Raw genomic sequence first — 19,434 nt, 5'->3', positions numbered from 1 at the left:
TATTTTTTATTTTTATTTTGTAACATTCTGAACATGCTTTATTCCGGTGTTTTGAGTTCTATAGAAAAAACTAATGGGAAAAATATAAAGAGTATGCCATTAACCCCCAAAACTCTACAACCCCCCCCAAAGAAAAAAAATGTGCATGTTGCCTCTTTAACATTTTGCTTTTAAGCAACATCTGTGTGTTCAGCCTCAAGACACATCTTACTTTCTTAAGTTCCATTATAGCGAAAAATATTTCAAGGTACACAATAAAGAAACAAAGTGGAAAACACATTAAAAACATCCATCAACACCAAACAAAAAGACAAAAATATTTTTTATTTTTTTATATTTACTGTATTTGTTCATTGCCATTGTTTAAAGTAGACACTGTAAAATAAGAGTCCATATCCAATGTGAAACTCAAAGGGTATAATGAAGGTGACATTTATGAGACCACTGTCTGTAATAAATGAATGTTTTGGCAAGGAGAGTAAGAAGTTCACATCCTAACTGGAATTTATAGCTGTTCTGGAGACCATTTTGGATATATCTTATACAATATAACCCGTAGCAAGCAGGCATCGTATTTCAGCGGAATACTTTGACCCCTTAATTCCGTCTCCGCAGATGAAACAGTTTGGCACATTGTTGTAAAATTTCCTAGAACTAAATCACTTGAGCATTAAAATGGCAAGTAATGTGTGATAAAATTTCTTTATAAGTGATTGGCTGTTTATACCATAATGAATATGCTCCAATATTTTCTTTGGCAAATAAATTCTAGAATACAAAAATAATAAAATGCAAGTATCTTGTACAAAAATACAAATGTTTTCAAAAGCTTTTACAAAAATATCCCATTGAATAAGAACTATAAACCTGTATTATTTATCTCCTATAAGTGATTTCGTTTTATAACACTGTTCGAGTAAAGCTGGTAGGCCTCTACCCAAAATAGATCCGCATATTCTAGATGATATTGCATAGGTATGAAAAATTGTATCAATATTTCCCACGTTGACATTTATATTTCTTCGATACATCACTAACTCTAAGTTAATAGTCAATGTTCCGTCGGCAGTTCATGGAAAAACAAATTGTAAGAAATAAGTTGCTGAACTTTTCGTTGGCCCAGATTCAGTGCTTCATTGATATTGTGGGTACAATCTAATCCAGTTCCACTTTATGTTTTCCTTTAAAACAAAAGTAGTTTAATATTCCATGTCCATGAAAACATCCTAGACTAGGAGACATCTGAAGCTTGACCTGTAAAGAAATGCCAACATTAGTGATTATTCATTCATGATAAACACACTTTAAGTAATTGTGTGGAATGGTCAGCCCTTTGTCATGATTACCATAACCATGATTGTCATAGGTAAATCACTGAAAGGCAAAAAGAATCTAGAAAAGCTAGAATAATACATAGAATAAATCCCTGCAGGTCCCAGAATGTCGTTTCTATGGCTACTTGCCTGTGTTCACTGAATTATATTGGGAAAACGGTACAATAGTTCAGGCTTCGTATCTTGGCCCACTTGGGCAACATGTTACGTGAGGAAACAACACCCCTGGTGACCCATATGAAGGAATACCATAATAATGATGTATACTTCCTTCAGTTTCAAGTGATAGAGCAATTAAGATCTAATGGCCAGCGTGGGAATATGGATAGAAAGTCATTACAGAGGAGGCAGCATGGATTTTCAGGTTGGAGAGTGTCCAACCTAGTGGTCTTAATGATACACTGTCCGGTCTTAATGGTACACTGTCCTTCGTGGCCTTTATCTAACTTTGATTTTCTTGGAGCTTCTATGCTATTACATTTCGATGTGTCCTATATATCATCTGAGTATCTTGAGAATGATTTTGTGGTGTAGTGGTTGGCACTACTGTCTTGGTATGTTGAGGTCCTGAGTTCGGGCCCCGTTGGATAAAACGCTTTCCTTGAACTAGTACATTTGTCTGTGTCCTGTATGGATTGAATTCTTTTGTCAGTAATTTCAGTATTATTTATCGCTCTTGGCAATGTGTCTGAAATCACAAAACAATACACCCACCTATAAGATGTTTATTTCTAAAGTGCTCCGTTTTTCAGCTATTGTAGGTATTGAATATTCTGCCCTCTGGTTGTTTACTGCTTGCTGTCAGGGAAACAGACGACCTCGTTTATGGAAAGAAATAGTAGAAGAACACAGGAGGACAACTCTCGCACACTTCTTTCATCTAAATCTGATGGCCAGGATTTCAGGAGCATGTGTGCACTTGCTTTTGGCCTGGCCACTGTCTACCACTATGCTCTATTTATTTCCATAGTCGATGTGGTTTGTTATCCTTGCAACGAGCAGTAAACAACCAGAGGGTGAAGGAATGAATAGCTGCAATATATGGAGAATGGAGCATTTTGGAAATAAACATTGTATGAGTGAGTGCATTGCTTTGCAATTTCAAACCTACTGAAATAGGATACCTGAGATGCGAATACCTCTTTAAGACTATGTTCATACAGGGTGGATTCGCCGCTGATTTTCCGTGAGAACCCTCCGCATGGAAAATCTGCGGCATTCACGTTAGCAGCAAAGTGGATGAGATTTTCGAGATCTTGTATACGTGCTGCAGAAAAAAATCTGCACAAAATTTGTGCGAAAATTGACATGTGATGGGGATTTTAAGGCCTCCTTGCCACGAACGGATTTACGCCGCGTAAATTCGCGGCAAAAATCCGCTGCGTTGCCCCCTGCTATTAGGTTCTATTGAACCTAATAGCACAATGCTCACGATGCGTAATTCCACTGCGGAATTTCGCACCGTGAAATCTCCCGTCCTCACCCGCGGCATGCTCTATTTGCCGCGGGTGTACGCGCTGACAGCTTCCATTGCAGTCAATGGAAGCCGTCCGTTCACGCTATCTCCCGCTGTAACACAGCGGAAGATAGCGTGAAAAAACGCTTCCCCGCCTACCGCCGCGTGTCATATGACGCGGCCGCCGCGTCATGTGACACGGCCGGCCGCGTCATGTGACGCGGTGGGCGTGTCACATGACGCGACGGCGGTGGGCGGGGAAGCGTCTTCACGCTATCTTCCGCTGGTAAGTATGGGGTCTCTGGGGGGCGCCGTGACGGGCTTCACTGCGAAATATTCGCTCGTGTGAAGCCGGCCTTAAATCTGTAGCATGTCAATTATTGCATTGCAGCAGATGTTTGGTGCGGGTTCCACGTCTTCTAATGAGGAAGTTGAATTCTTTACCAAAATCCACGCTAAAACCTGCATCAACATCCACACCAAATGTTGTGCTTTTGGTGCGCTTTTTCCCCGCGGACCTGCTGCGGAATGTCTGTTGCAAACCTTTTGCAGCAAATATGTTGCATGTTCATATAGACTTATTACCAGGAAATCCCAGTGGTGTTAACGTGATATGGATTTCTGATGAAGATAGAACTGAAACGTGCATTGGGGAGGACACCGTTCTCTTGTGTCTTCCAGTTTATTTGGGTCGGTATTCATACATAATTTTACTTGATATATATTATTAGCATGTTAATTGTTGGCACCAGTGTACTTTATACTACCCATTAGGTACCTTATACTACCCAACACTACCTATTAAGGATTACTTGTAAAATTACAAATAATTTTATTACACCTGTTATTTGTGATATTACATTAGTATTGAAATATACTGTATATTAGTTGATTCTGTGAGAGTGATGGTGTTCCACTCAGTGCTGTGGCAGCAATTTTTCAATCTTTTAAGAATTGATATTGAAAAAAAATAGACATTTTCCAGCAGCTCAGGCAGTACAAAAGGATTTCCTTACTTCAGTGTTCCAGTAAAAACATAGGAAAAAAACAGCATTAGTACTTTAAATGCCTACATGTTTCAAGCAGACTAAGAGCTTCTGCTTGAAACATGTAGTCATGCTGTTTTTTTTTTACCCATGTTTTACTGGAATGCTGAAATAAGAGAGTCCATTTATAGTGTCTGAGCAGCAGGAAAATTTATATTTTCCTTCTAAGGAAAGCTCTCTGCTTTCGTGCACTTACTGGAGTATATCAGCAAGGCTGCGTGAGCTGGCGTATTTTTACAATTAATACTAATATTGATTTGATTCTTTTAATTGTGGCATGGATGGCATTTTTCTAGTAGGTTTTTTTTGGTAATTTATTGACGCAGTGTTATTAATTAAAGATAGTGCAGGTGACATGTATGGAATTAATTGTTCTCTTTTTACACATCTTGGGGCTTCTTTCTTTGGATTGATGATATGATGACAATTTGAAATGCATGATGGTAATCCCACCATTTCTGCTTTTTTGGGGGAAGCAAACAGCAAGCCCAATCCTTTGTTGAATTGGGAGAAAAGCAGGAAATAGAATGATATTCCGACTCTTAATAAATGTTAGTAATGGCTGCACAATCTTCTTTTCTACTACATATTAAAACCTTTAGAGTGTTAGAGGCATGATTTAACTTCTTTCAAACTTTCATTTCTACTGGGAGAATCCTGAAAGGGCTGGAAGAAGCTAGTGGTAGAGGTCCCCCGATGATTGAGGCATGCTGAAGAGCCGTGCTAAACTTGCTTTAGGTGGCTCCCCTCCAGTTAGCTCAGCATGCACTATTGGGGTGTATAACAAGAGCTTGCTTAAAGTAGACACAAGAGTTGAACCTACATTGAAAAAATATCCTTAGAATCCAGTATCGGCCCTTTAAAATTTGGGACAATCAGCAAACTTGGATTATATTTGTATCTATAGGTTGCTAAAATGCATTGAAAACAGAGAGTTTAGAATGTTTGATAGAGTATTTTTTTTAAATTTTGCAGCCAACAAAGTGCAATTTATTGGGCAGGCATTGCTGTGAGGTGTCCATCCGAGTTGAATTGTAAGTTTACCACTATAATTATATTGTAATATTTACATATGTATGAAAATTCTGGTTCTCTTACTACAAAGAATTTTATTTTAATAAATAGTATCTTAATCTATGCCATCTAAATCTACACTATCTTACCTTTGTCCATGTCTTTCTCACAAATAAAGTTATTAAAATCTTGACAATGGAAATCATTCCATAAGCCTGTATATATTAATCCTGCACAGTCTTCACCAGGTCCCATTTCAGGGGTCCAGTTGTCAGGTTGTCCAGCCTTCCAGTTTCTGTAATTTACATTACAATAGATGCATTAGTACAGCACAGATGAACCAACAATGTATAAACTTTTTTTGCTACCGGCAGATACAACAGGTAGTCTGAGTTGAAGCAGGCGTCACGGTTAAAAGAAAATCGCATTTGGGTGCGTTTCAAATTCTCACATAAAGTGTGGTGCCATCACTGTCTCCTGCTGTGGCTGTGACAGCAGCAGCAGGGGTACCTTGGATGTGAAACCCCTGGATGCTGTCAGCAGCCCCTTTGACAACATACAGAGACGATCGCGATTTCTTCATCTCCGCGGGGAGTCCCCTCATCATTGAACACTGTGACAGCACTGTCACAGTGTTCAGTGACAAGGGGACTCCCCGCGGGTATGAAGAATTCCCCTGTCACAGCTGTGGAACAAAGTGCAATGTTCTCCCATTGCTTTCAATGAAAGCAATGGGATGCAGGCAACTCCTGCAGTGATTTTCGGGGAAGGGCTTTAAATATTATATATACTCACCTCTCTGCCGCTGCTAGGCTCAGGCGCGTGTAGCCGCTTGGTCCTCCTGAACTGCTCTGAAGTTCTTTCAGCAGATGGGAATTTAAAATCCCTGCCTGCTGAAAGGGCTGTGTCTGATTGGCTGAGCGCTCAGCCAATCACAGGCAGCGCTCAGCCATTCATTGAATGACAGCTGAGCGCTGCCTGTGATTGGTCCCTGTGCTAAGCCGATCAGAGGCAGCGCTCAGCCATTCATTGAATTCAGTTGTATTATTTAATGTGCCATATAATGTACTGAAAAACTTTTTAAAATTCTAAGTAAAATGAAGTGGAAAAAACCCGAAATATATAGTTTTTTTCCTGCACTACTTTTATTTTTTTTAAAGCTATTTAATTTTTTAAAATTATTTTCTACCGCCATCTTCTGACAGCCAGAACTTTTTTTTTTCATTGACATAGTTGTGCAAGGGCTCATTTTTGCAGGATGTCCTGTAGTTTCCGTTGATACCATCTTGGAGTACATACAACTTTTTGATCACTTTTTATCCCATTTTTTTCCTGGAGATGGGGGTGACCAAAAAAGTGCAACTCGGCGTTCTTTATTTTTTTCTGACGACGTTCACTGGGATAAATTACAAATTATTTTTATAGATCAGACTTTTACGGATGCAGTGATACCATATATGTGTTTTCGCTTTTTTTATTTAGATTATTTTATTATAAATATGGCAAAAGGTTTTTTTTTTTAAAAACAAACATTTATTACTGTTTTTTTTTAATAATTAGTAAAAAACTTTTAAAAACTTGTTATACTTTTTTATTAGTCCTCATAGGGGACATGAACTGGAGATGCCTTGATCGCTTCTGCAGTATGATGTAATGCCATAGCATTACATTATACCACGATCTGACAGGCATTCTATCTAGCCACGCCATGTCTGCTATGATAGCCCTGGGGCCTTTCAGAAGGCCCCCGACCGCCATGACACCCGCAGGGCAACCGATCCTATCACGGGGGGCAGTGCGAGACCCCGGAACATCGGTCGGGGAATTTAAATGTCGCTGTCAGAATTGACTGTGGGATTTAAATGGTTAACAGCTCTGAGTTGTATGGCGCAGGATCCACCCGCGATCTCGCTTCATACATACCCTGAACGTGCAGGAGGTAACTGTACGCCCGGCAGCGTAAAGGGGTTAATGAATTTTTTTCCCCAAATTTGAATCAATTTTTCAAGAAAAGCTTTCTTATGTGAAAGTTATCATCAGCTTAAGATCACAGCTACCAACATTATTCATTCGTGTTTGAAACATATCTTTGCTTTTTATACTTACGTGAAAGTTGGGATGGTGCCATCCAGCCACTTCCATACGTTCTCCTCTTCTGTGTCAGTAAGCCCAATCCAAAAGTTGCCTTTTCCATTTATCTGCTTCCTCATGAATTGCTGTTAAGGCAAAACACAGATATAAGTAAACAATCTGTGATATTATCTTCACCACAAATTCATGAATTCAAAACCACAATCATAAAATCTCTAAATCTGACCGGTGGAGATTCAAGAGAATAGTTACAAGAGGGCTTACGCTAATCCGATCTCTTCCTCACTGAAGACTGATACAACAGTGTAAAAATTGCAGTTTCAGCCAACAATGGGTAAGAAAAATCCATCTTTGACAGATCACACTTTTGGCAGAATGATTATCTGCATATAAGTTTAAAAGGGTGGTTGATAGAGTTGAGCGAGCATATTCTGTCGAGCTTGACCCACATACAAAAATGCTCGAGTTTCCCATTGTATTCAGTGGGGTTCGTTACTCGAGTAGAGCTCTTGAATTTTACGAAAAGCTTGACTCGAATAATGCGGACCCGAACATTTGGATGCTCGCTCAACTCTAGTGGTTGATCATCAGAGAAAGCTTGTTCATTCGTGCAGCCTGTTTAGACAGGCAGATACAATGTTGGCTCATATAAATGAGGATCTTTTGCATTCGCTGTATAAGTACTTGACTGAGAACGACTGAACGAGTGCTGCTTAAACCGGACGCTAAGTGAACGAGCCAGCGATGATTTCTATGCATGCATAAATTGAACGACGAGTGAAAAGAGATTGTTGTTTATCGTTCCCTCCTATGGAGTGCAAACTCAATGTTCATTAAGTAAAGTTCATTTTATAAAAGATGTGCTGCCCCCGTCTGTCACTGCCGCGCCATAGTGCCATCCACCTACTCAGAAGTAGATTCGTTTCTCCTATAAGGATTAACTAAAAAGTTTTCTTCCTATACAATAATCAGCTACTCTACGTTTTCCCATTGCTTCATGAGCTAAACAGCATATTCCTCATACTTTCCATGACACATCAACACTTACCTGCTCTTCTTTGCTTTCTATGATAACTAGCGTAGCTCCTTTTTCTTCACAGAACAGCTTAGCATCATCATAAATATCTTTTCCACTTGAAAAATAGTAGCATTTATCAGTAAAATTCCTCCATTCATATGGACACCCTAAAAGGAAGACCACATAGAATATTTAGATATTTATGGATTTAATAGCAAATCTATTTAATTATTTTTTCTCCAGTGTATTATTCACAGATGAAAATGAAATGTGAGATGAGATGCAGAGTGATAATGTAAACTCTCCACTAAATGTCACCAGTCTAACCCAGGAGGAAGTTCAGAGCCGCCTTAAAAAGATTACAATACACAAATTGCTGGTTCCTGATGGCATACACCCCCAGGTTCTTAGGGAATTAAGTAATGTGATAGACAGACCATTACTTCTTATATTTAAGGCCTCTATAGTGACAGGGTCTGTTCCACAGGATTGGCACAAAGCCAATGTGATGCCGATATTTAAAAATGGGTCGAAAAGTGAATCTGGAAACTACAGGCCAGTAAGCCCTACTTCTATTGTTGGTAAAATGTTTGAAGGGTTTCTTAGAGATGCTATCCTGGAGTACCTCAAGAAAAATAGCTGTATTACTCTGTATCAGCATGAGAGATCGCTCCTGTCAAGCTAATCTGATCAGCTTCTATGAGGAGGTAAGTTCTAGACTGGACAGGGGAGTCATTGGATCTTGTGTATCTGGACTTTTCCAAAGTGTTTGATGCTGTGCCGCATAAGAGATTGGTATATAAAATGAGAATGCTTGGTCTGGGCGAGAATGTGTGCAAGTGGGTAAGTAACTGGCTCAGTGATAGAAAGCAGAGAGTGGTTATTAATGGTACATACTCTGATTGGGTCACTGTTACTAGTGGGGCACCACAAGGGGGGAGTATTGAGCTCTATTTTTTAAATATATTTATAAATGACCATGTAGAAATAATGCAAAGGAAAATATCAATATTTGCAAATGATACAAAACTATGTAAAGTAATTAACACAAGAGAGGACAGAATGTGGTTGCAAATGGATCTGGATATGTTAGTGGTTTGGGCAGAAAAGAGGCACATGATGTTTACCACTGATAAATGTAAGGTTATGCACATGGGCAGGGAAATACATGTCACCATTACACACTTAGGCCTCGGTCACACGGGCGTTTTTTCCCGCAATTTGCGGATCGCATAACGGATGCGCATCCGCAAATCGCGTGACTGGGGCCGACGATTCGCTGAAAAAGCTGCACCTAGCAGCATTTTCAGTGAAACTGCCCCACACTGCTGTTACAGCTGTGGCAGAGGAGAACGATCTTTAGTATATGTTCTCAATGGGGTCGGCGCTGCTGCCGCCGGCCCCACTGAGCGCATATATAGAACACAGAGATGCGCAGAACGCAGATAGGCACGTTGTGCGAATCGTTGTGTCCTATAATTGATCGCACATCCGCATAAAAAGCGGACATGTGACCGATCCCATTGGGATGCATTTGGTGTATAGATCTGCAGATCGCAAGCGCGTCTGCAGATCGAACCAAAAAACGGTCGTGTGACTGAGGCCTAAATGGGAAACGACAGGGCAAAACTGACATGGAATAGGACTTTGGGATTTTAGTTAAGTCTAAACTTAACTGCAGGAACAAGTGTCAGGCAGCTGCTGCCAAGGCAAATAGGACCATGGGGTGCATCCTCTGCATCTAGAGGAAAGAAGTTTCTACACCAACATTAAAGGGGTTCTTTACTGTAAGAGCAGTGAGACTATGAAACTCTCTGCCTGAGCATGTGTGATGGCGAATTCGATAAGAGTTTAAGAGGGGCCTGGACCCCTTTCCTGAGCGTTACAATATTACGTGTTATAGTCACTAATTACTTCAGAAGGGTTGGTGATCCAGGAATTATTCCGATTGCCAGATTGGAGTTGGGAAGGAATTTTGTTTGCTAGAATGAGGAAAATTGACTTCTACCTCATTGGGGTTTTTTGCCTTCCTCTGCATCAACATTGAGGGTAGGGGGTAATAGGCTGATGTTAATGGACATATGTCTTTTTTCTGCCTAACATACTATGTTACTATATCTGAGCTATATGATCTATTCAGCACTTTACACACAAAATAAACTGCATGGATCTTATATTTGCATAATTTAGGCCTTTCAGTACTGTACAGTAATTGTATTTCTCTTTACAGATAGGTTAATAATAAACATGATGGTTATAATACAATTATTTTTTCAATTGCCTATCAGAGCCATAAAACCCATGAACAATTTTGTGTGAATTCCATGGCCCATATATGGACACTAGAGATGAGCGAACACCAAAATGTTCGGGTGTTCGTTATTCGGAACGAACTTCCCGCGATGCTCGAGGGTTCGTTTCGAACAACGAACCCCATTGAAGTCAATGGGCGACCCGAGCATTTTTGTATTTCGCCGATGCTCGCTAAAGTTTTCATGTGTGAAAATCTGGGCAATTCAAGAAAGTGATGGGAATGACACAGAAACGGATAGGGCAGGCGAGGGGCTACATGTTGGGCTGCATCTCAAGTTCACAGGTCCCACTATTAAGCCACAATACCGGCAAGAGTGGGCCCCCCCCCCCTCCCAACAACTTTTACTTCTGAAAAGCCCTCATTAGCATGGCATACCTTTGCTAAGCACCACACTAGCTACAACAAAGCACAATCACTGCCTGGATGACACTCCGCTGCCACTTCTCCTGGGTTACATGCTGACCAACCGCCCCCCCTCCCCCCCACAGCGCACACCAAAGTGTCCCTGCGCAGCCTTCAGCTGCCCTCATGCCACGCCACACTCATGTCTATTTAGAAGTGCGTCTGCCATGAGGAGGAACCGCAGGCACACACTGCAGAGGGTTGGCACGGCTAGGCAGCGACCCTCTTTAAAAGGGGCGGGGCGATAGCCCACAATGCTGTACAGAAGCAATGAGAAATAGAATCCTGTGCCACCGCCATCAGAAGCTGCACACGTAGGCATAGCAATGGGGAACCTATGTGCCACACACTATTCATTCTGTCAAGGTGTCTGCATGCCCCAGTTAGACCGGGCTTTTTAATTCATAGACACAGGCAGGTACAACTCCCTATTGGGAAGTCCCTGTGGACCGACAGCATGGGTGGGTGCCAGGAAGCCACCGGCGGTACATAGAAATATCCCATTGCATTGCCCAACACAGCTGAGGTAGTAATGTCGTGCGTAATACAGGTGGGCTTCGGCCCACACTGCATGCCCCAGTCTGACCGGGGTTCTTTACAAGTGGACACATGTAGGTTACACTCCCTGTGGACCCACTGCCTGGGTGGGTGCCAGAAAGCCACCGGCGGTACATAGAAATATCCCATTGCATTGCCCAACACAGCTGAGGTAGTAATGTCGTGCGTAATGCAGGTGGGCTTCGGCCCACACTGCATGCCCCAGTCAGACTGGGGTTCTTTAGAAGTGTACAGATGTATTAAAAACTCCGTGTGCACCTACAGCATGGGTGGCTCCCTGGAACCCACCGGCGGTACACAAAAATATCCCATTGCATTGCCCAACACAGCTGAGGTAGTAATGTCGTGCGTAATGCAGGTGGGCTTCGGCCCACACTGCATGCCCCAGTCAGACTGGGGTTCTTTAGAAGTGGACACATGTAGGTTAAACTCCCTGTGGACCCACTGCCTGGGTGGGTGCCAGGAAGCCACCGGCGGTACATAGAAATATCCCATTGCATTGCCCAACACAGCTGAGGTAGTAATGTCGTGCGTAATGCAGGTGGGCTTCGGCCCACACTGCATGCCCCAGTCAGACTGGGGTTCTTTAGAAGTGTACAGATGTATTAAAAACTCTGTGTGCACCTACAGCATGGGTGGCTCCCTGGAACCCACCGGCGGTACACAAAAATATCCCATTGCATTGCCCAACACAGCTGAGGTAACGTCAGCTGGAATGCAGGTGGGCTAAAAATTAATTTGATTACACTGTAGGCGAGGGCCCACAAAAATTGCTGTATCAACAGTACTAATGTACATCCCAAAAATTGGCCATGGCCAGCCAAGAGGGCAGGTGAAACCCATTAATCGCTTTGGTTAATGTGGCTTAAGTGGTAACTAGGCCTGGAGGCAGCCCAGTGTAACGAAAAATTGGTTCAAGTTAAAGTTCCAACGCTTTTAAGCGCATTGAAACTTATAAAAATTGTTCAGAAAAATTATTTGAGTGAGCCTTGTGGCCCTAAGAAAAATTGCCCGTTCAGCGTGATTACGTGAGGTTTCAGGAGGAGGAGCAGGAGGAGGAGGAGGAGGAATATTAGACACAGATTGATGAAGCAGAAATGTCCCCGTTTTGGATGGTGAGAGAGAACGTAGCTTCCATCCGCGGGTGCAGCCTACGTATTGCTTACGTATTGCTGCTGTCCGCTGGTGGAGAACAGAAGTCTGGGGAAATCCAGCCTTTGTTCATCTTGATGAGTGTTAGCCTGTCGGCACTGTCGGTTGACAAGCGGCTACGCTTATCTGTGATGATTCCCCCAGCCGCACTAAACACCCTCTCCGACAAGACGCTAGCCGCAGGACAAGCAAGCACCTCCAGGGCATACAGCGCTAGTTCAGGCCACGTGTCCAGCTTCGACACCCAGTAGTTGTAGGGGGCAGAGGCGTCACCAAGGATGGTCGTGCGATCCGCTACGTACTCCCTCACCATCCTTTTACAGTGCTCCCGCCGACTCAGCCTTGACTGGGGAGCGGTGACACAGTCTTGGTGGGGAGCCATAAAGCTGGCCAGGCCCTTAAAGACTGTTGCACTGCCTGGGATGTACATGCTGCTCGATCTACGCACATCCCCTGCTACCTTGCCCTCGGTACTGCGCCTTCTGCCACTAGCGCTGTCGGCTGGAAATTTTACCATCAGCTTGTCCGCAAGGGTCCTGTGGTATAGCAACACTCTCGAACCCCTTTCCTCTTCGGGAATGAGAGTGGGCAGGTTCTCCTTATACCGTGGATCGAGCAGTGTGTACACCCAGTAATCCGTCGTGGCCAGAATGCGTGCAACGCGAGGGTCACGAGAAAGGCATCCTAACATGAAGTCAGCCATGTGTGCCAGGGTACCTGTATGCAACACATGGCTGTCTTCACTAGGAAGATCACTTTCAGGATCCTCCTCCTCCTCCTCCTCCTCCTCAGGCCATACACGCTGAAAGGATGACAGGCAATCAGCCGGTGTACCGTCAGCAGCGGCCCAAGCTGTCTCTTCCCCCTCCTCCTCATCCTCCTCATGCTCCTCCTCCTCCTCCTGTACGCGCTGAGAAATAGACAGGAGGGTGCCCTGACTATCCAGCGGCATACTGTCTTCCCCCGCCCCCGTTTCCGAGCGCAAAGCAGCTGCCTTTATGGTTTGCAGGGAATTTCTCAAGATGCATAGCAGAGGAATGGTGACGCTAATGATTGTAGCATCGCCGCTCACCACCTGGGTAGACTCCTCAAAATTACCAAGGACATGGCAGATGTCTGCCAACCAGGCCCACTCTTCTGAAAGGAATTGAGGAGGCTGACTCCCACTGCGCCGCCCATGTTGGAGTTGGTATTCGACTATAGCTCTACGTTGTTCATAGAGCCTGGCCAACATGTGGAGCGTAGAGTTCCACCGTGTGGGCACATCGCACAGCAGTCGGTGCACTGGCAGCTTAAAGTGATGTTGCAGGGTGCGCAGGGTGGCAGCGTCCGTGTGGGACTTGCGAAAATGTGCGCAGAGGCGGCGCGCCTTTACGAGCAGGTCTGACAAGCGTGGGTAGCTTTTCAGAAAGCGCTGAACCACCAAATTAAAGACGTGGGCCAGGCATGGCACGTGCGTGAGGCTGCCGAGCTGCAGAGCCGCCACCAGGTTACGGCCGTTGTCACACACGACCATGCCCGGTTGGAGGCTCAGCGGCGCAAGCCAGCGGTCGGTCTGCTGTGTCAGACCCTGCAGCAGTTCGTGGGCCGTGTGCCTCTTATCGCCTAAGCTGAGTAGTTTCAGCACGGCCTGCTGACGCTTGCCCACCGCTGTGCTGCCACACCGCGCGACACCGACTGCTGGCGACATGCTGCTGCTAACACATCTTGATTGCGAGACAGAGGAGGAGGAGGAGGAGGGTGCTTTAGTGGAGGAAGCATACACCTCCGCAGATACCACCAGAGAGCTGGGGCCCGCAATTCTGGGGGTGGGTAGGACGTGAGCGGTCCCGGTCTCTGACTCTGTCCCAGCCTCCACTAAATTCACCCAATGTGCCGTCAGGGAGATGTAGTGGCCCTGCCCGCCTGTGCTTGTCCACGTGTCCGTAGTTAAGTGGACCGTGGCAGTAACCGCGTTGGTGAGGGCGCGTACAATGTTGCGGGAGACGTGGTCGTGCAGGGCTGGGACGGCACATCGGGAAAAGTAGTGGCGACTGGGAACTGAGTAGCGCGGGGCCGCCGCCTCCATGATACTTTTGAAGGACTCCGTTTCCACAACCCTATACGGCAGCATCTCAAGGCTGATGAATTTTGCTATGCGGACGGTTAACGTTTGAGCGTGCGGGTGCGTGGCGGCGTACTTGCGCTTGCGCTCCAACAGTTGCGCAAGTGACGGCTGGACGGTGCGCTGAGCTACACTGCTGGATGGGGCCGAAGACAGCGGAGGTGAGGGTGTGGGTGCAGGCCAGGAGACGGTAGTGCCTGTGTCCTGAGAGGGGGGTTGCATCTCAGTGGCAGGTTGGGGCACAGGGGGAGAGGCAGGGGTGCAAACCGGAGGCGCTGAACGGCCTTCGTCCCACCTTGCGGGGTGCTTGGCCATCATATGTCTGCGCATGGTGGTGGTGGTGAGGCTGTTGGTGTTGGCTCCCCGGCTGAGCTTTGCGCGACAAAGGTTGCACACCACTGTTCGTCGGTCGTCAGGCGTCTCTGTGAAAAACTGCCAGACCTTAGAGCACCTCGGCCTCTGCAGGGTGGCATGGCGCGAGGGGGCGCTTTGGGAAACACTTGGTGGATTATTCGGTCTGGCCCTGCCTCTACCCCTGGCCACCGCACTGCCTCTTGCAACCTGCCCTGCTGATGCCCTTGACTCCCCCTCTGAAGACCTGTCCTCCTGAGTAAGCGTTGCACACCAGGTGGGGTCAGTCACCTCATCGTCCTGCTGCTCTTCCTCCGAATCCTCTGTGCGCTGCTCCCTCGGACTTACTGCCCTTACTACTACCTCACTGCAAGACAACTGTGTCTGATCGTCATCGTCCTCCTCACCCACAGAAAGTTGTTGAGACAGTTGGCGGAAGTCCCCAGCCTCTTCCCCCGGACCCCGGGAACTTTCGAATGGTTGGGCATCAGTGACGATAAACTCCTCTGGTGGGAGAGGAACCGCTGCTGCCCAATCTAAGCAGGGGCCCGAGAACAGTTCCTGGGAGTGTTCCCGCTCCTGAGCAGGTGTTATTGTAGTGGAGTGAGGAGGCTGGGAGGAAGGAGGAGCAGCAGACAGAGGATTCGGATTGGCAGCAGTGGACGGCGCAGAACTGCGGGTAGACGATAGGTTGCTCGAAGCACTTTCTGCCATCCAGGACAGGACCTGCTCACACTGCTCATTTTCTAATAACCGTCTCCCGCGTGGACCCATTAATTGGGCGATGAATGTGGGGACGCCAGAAACGTGCCTCTCTCCTAATCGCGCAGCAGTCGGCTGCGACACACCTGGATCAGGAGCTTGGCCTGTGCCCACACCCTGACTTGGCCCTCCGCGTCCTCGGCCGCGTCCACGTCCTCTAGGCCTACCCCTACCCCTCAGCATGCTGTATTACCAGTGATTTGATTTCACAGGCAGGAAATAAATTGGCGCAAGACTGCAGGCCAAATATAATTTTTTCCCTTTTTTGAAAACGAAAGGCCCCACTGCCTCTAGTGAATGAATAATCTAAGTTTAATAACTGTGCTGTTTTCCTGCTAATGTGTCACAGAACGTGAGGGTAGCAGAGTTATTAACTGTGGCAGAGCAGGTATTTTTTTTCCAATTAAGGAAAGCAAATGGCGAAGCCAGGAGTAAAACGTAGCTGGGTGCGTATGATTTTTACAGGTTGCAGACGCAGCCGACACGTGTCCACCGCCCTTAGGACGGACAGAGGCCGGACAAATAGAATTATTTTCCGTTTTTTGGCACCAAAAGGCAGCACTGCGTATATTCTATGAACATGAGAAGTTTAATAACTGTGCTGTGTCCCTGCTAATGTGTCACAGAACGTGAGGGTAGCAGAGTTATTAACTGTGGCAGCGCAGGTATTTTTTTTCCCAATTAAGGAAAGCAAATGGCGAAGCCAGGAGTAAAACGTAGCTGGGTGCGTATGATTTTTACAGGTTGCAGACGCAGCCGACACGTGTCCACCGCCCTTAGGATGGACAGAGGCCGGACAAATAGAATTATTTTCCGTTTTTTGGCACCAAAAGGCAGCACTGCGTATATTCTATGAACATGAGAAGTTTAATAACTGTGCTGTTTTCCTGCTAATGTGTCACAGAACGTGAGGGTAGCAGAGTTATTAACTGTGGCAGAGCAGGTATTTTTTTTCCCAATTAAGGAAAGCAAATGGCGAAGCCAGGAGTAAAACGTAGCTGGGTGCGTATGATTTTTAAAGGTGTCACACGCAGCCGACACGTGTCCACCGCCCTTAGGACGGACAGAGGCCGGACAAATAGAATTATTTTCCGTTTTTTGGCACCAAAAGGCAGCACTGCGTATATTCTATGAACATGAGAAGTTTAATAACTGTGCTGTGTCCCTGCTAATGTGTCACAGAACGTGAGGGTAGCAGAGTTATTAACTGTGGCAGAGCAGGTATTTTTTTTCCCAATTAAGGAAAGCAAATGGCGAAGCCAGGAGTAAAACGTAGCTGGGTGCGTATGATTTTTAAAGGTGTCACACGCAGCCGACACGTGTCCACCGCCCTTAGGACGGACAGAGGCCGGACAAATAGAATTATTTTCACTTGTTTTACAAGCAAAAGGCAGCACTGCGTATATTCAATGAATAATAACTGTGTTGTGGCCCTGCCTATACAATTCTTTCCCTGCAGTATCAATGGAGGGTTCAATGCTCTGCAGAAGCGATTTTGAGAAGCAAAAAAAAATGCAGCACAGCTAACAGCAGCCTGGACAGTACTGCACACGGATAAATATGGCCCTAGAAAGGACCGTTGAGGTTCTTGAAGGCTACACTCACTCCTAACACTCTCCCTGCCTATGCAGCACTTCTGTCCCTAATGCCGGGTGCAACGGTCTGCAGAGGCGATTTTGAGGAAAAAAAAATTGCCACTGCTAACAGCAGCCAACACACAGCTATCAGTGGCCCTAATAAGGACCTTTGGGGGGTCTTGAAGCCTACACTAACTACCAATTCTTTCCCTACAGCAGCTTCGGTACAAACAGCACTGTCCCTCATCTAACTCACACCGCATCTGAGGCGAACCGCGGGAGGGGCCGACTTTTATGTTCGGGTGACACCTGATCTTCCCAGCCACTCACAGCAGGGGGGTGGTATAGGGCTTGAACGTCACAGGGGGAAGTTGTAATGCCTTCCCTGTCTTTCAATTGGCCAGAAAAGCGCGCTAACGTCTCAGGGAAGGAAGTGAAAATAACCAGAACACCGCATGGTGTTCGTTACGAATAACGAACATCCCGAACACCCTAATACTCGCACGAATATCAAGCTCGGAAGAACACGTTCGCTCATCTCTAATGGACACTAAAAGTCTAAACTGATTGCTAATCTGGCTGTACATATTAAATAAATGATAATAGATCCCCTGTCCCAAGATATCTGCTGACAGATGAAACAAGGAACTGGGAATGTTGGTATACTCAATCCTTTGTTCTCCAGGAGATAAGCAATCCCCAGAGTAGGCTTATCCCTGAGCCTCTATAGCAATGAAGATGTACACTGCCAATCCAAGTATGTATGTTTATTGAGGAGATGGAGTACGTAGCTGTCGGCTGTCATTTTTTTAGGGTCTATGACTAGCTTTACTGTTAGGCTACTTTTACACAGGCAATTGAAAAGTTGTGTCCAAAATTCTCAGGCACAACTTGCATCAGACAGCACTCAACATCCTGCCTGTGTGCTGTCCGATGTGCTGAACACCGAACATTGACGTGCTATTCTGTTCCAAAAATTGGACAAAAATAGGGCATACTGCAATTTTTGTAAAACAAAGCCGAAGTTTAAAAAAAGCCTGCGTGCATACACCCATTCAAATGAACGGGTCCTGTTTCCATCTGATATTTGGACTGAAAAATCAGACAGAAAAAATGGCTGTATGCAAGCAGCCTTAAGACCCTTTTACACGGAGCAATGATCGCTCAAAGAACGCTCAAACGAAAGTTTGAGTGACAGCTTTGATCAATCGTTTTGCATAAACTATTAAGTAGCTACTCAGCTACTTAATAGCTATTTAGTGTGCAAATAAAGCCTTTAGCTGAAAGCAGTTAATAGCCTGAGGGCTCTTATCTGCTTTCAGTTCTTTTGTTCTTCAATGGAAAACAATGCTATCAGCACTACCCGTGGAGAACTTAGCGTGCGGTCCTAGATGAGACCGCACAACGATTGGCCTGAATTTAATGATCAGCTAGCAGTGCACGAAAAGTGTTCGATGGCCGCACGTTTAGACGCAAGGATGATCGCTCAAACTATCACTTTTTAGCGATTTTTGAGCAATCATCACTCTGTGTAAATGGGCCTAAAGTGTGGATTATACTACAGCTGAGATGTGGTGATCGATAACATTTTGGAATAGAATGTGTTTAAATCGTGTTAAAAAATCTTGTCCTTCAACACCATCTGGTATTTCTTGTTGTAGAGCTTTCCGACATATTTAATTTAGGTTCAATAGTAAGATTTACGTATGTAGAACAGAAATAATGTGTTTGTTCTGCTGCAACAGACTGCCTTCCTGTATTGTCTGTATAGACAGTGCAGCAGTGTGTGCTTTATTATAGCAGCTATAATGAATGGGCATTAATTGTCTACTCTAGTAGCCGGTGCAAAAATTGGAATATTTCAAGATTTTTAATTTATTTTACTAATAATCTATACATATTTTGTACATCATTTGATGTTGAGCTGTATCCTCATGGGGGCTCACAATTTAAAGTCCCCCATTAGCATGTTTCTGGAGTGTGGGAAGAAACCGAAGTACCCTAAGAAAATTCATGGAAATAGGGGGAGAGCATACAAATGGTAGATGTTGTCCTTAGTGGGATTTGAACTCAGGACTCCAGCGCTGTGAGGCAACAGTGCTAATCACTGAGCACCATAATCTGAATAGTCATGTAAAATGGTTTAAAATGTCTATAATGAAAACCCTGATTTAAATAACATGTATTCTATATTGATACATTCGCTTTTAGAAGTACATCCCTGGATGTGTAGATGACAGATAACCAGGAAATAG

At 44.9% G+C, this 19,434-nt stretch overlaps 1 protein-coding gene across 2 annotated transcripts in view; it reads right to left on the bottom strand.

The window, feature by feature from the left end:
* Positions 1-304: 304 nt before the first annotated feature.
* Positions 305-19,434, bottom strand: part of COLEC12 (collectin subfamily member 12) — a 159,818-nt gene continuing 140,688 nt past the window's right edge. The window contains exons 7-10 of one of the 2 annotated variants that reach the window (XM_066579616.1): positions 7,990-8,126; positions 6,957-7,066; positions 5,000-5,145; positions 305-1,181 (exon numbers count right to left, since the gene is read on the bottom strand). In XM_066579616.1, the coding sequence (XP_066435713.1) occupies positions 1,156-1,181; positions 5,000-5,145; positions 6,957-7,066; positions 7,990-8,126 (419 nt within the window). In that variant the 3' untranslated portion in view covers positions 305-1,155. Of the gene's footprint in view, positions 1,255-4,999; positions 5,146-6,956; positions 7,067-7,989; positions 8,127-19,434 lie in introns of both variants that reach the window. The other variant, XM_066579617.1, reaches the window with a different exon arrangement.

Source organism: Eleutherodactylus coqui, chromosome 9 (genome assembly GCF_035609145.1).
Source record: "Eleutherodactylus coqui strain aEleCoq1 chromosome 9, aEleCoq1.hap1, whole genome shotgun sequence".
Lineage (NCBI taxonomy): Eukaryota > Metazoa > Chordata > Amphibia > Anura > Eleutherodactylidae > Eleutherodactylus > Eleutherodactylus coqui.
Note: the sequence above shows the minus strand (reverse complement) of the source record. Positions and strands in the feature narration are given on the sequence as shown.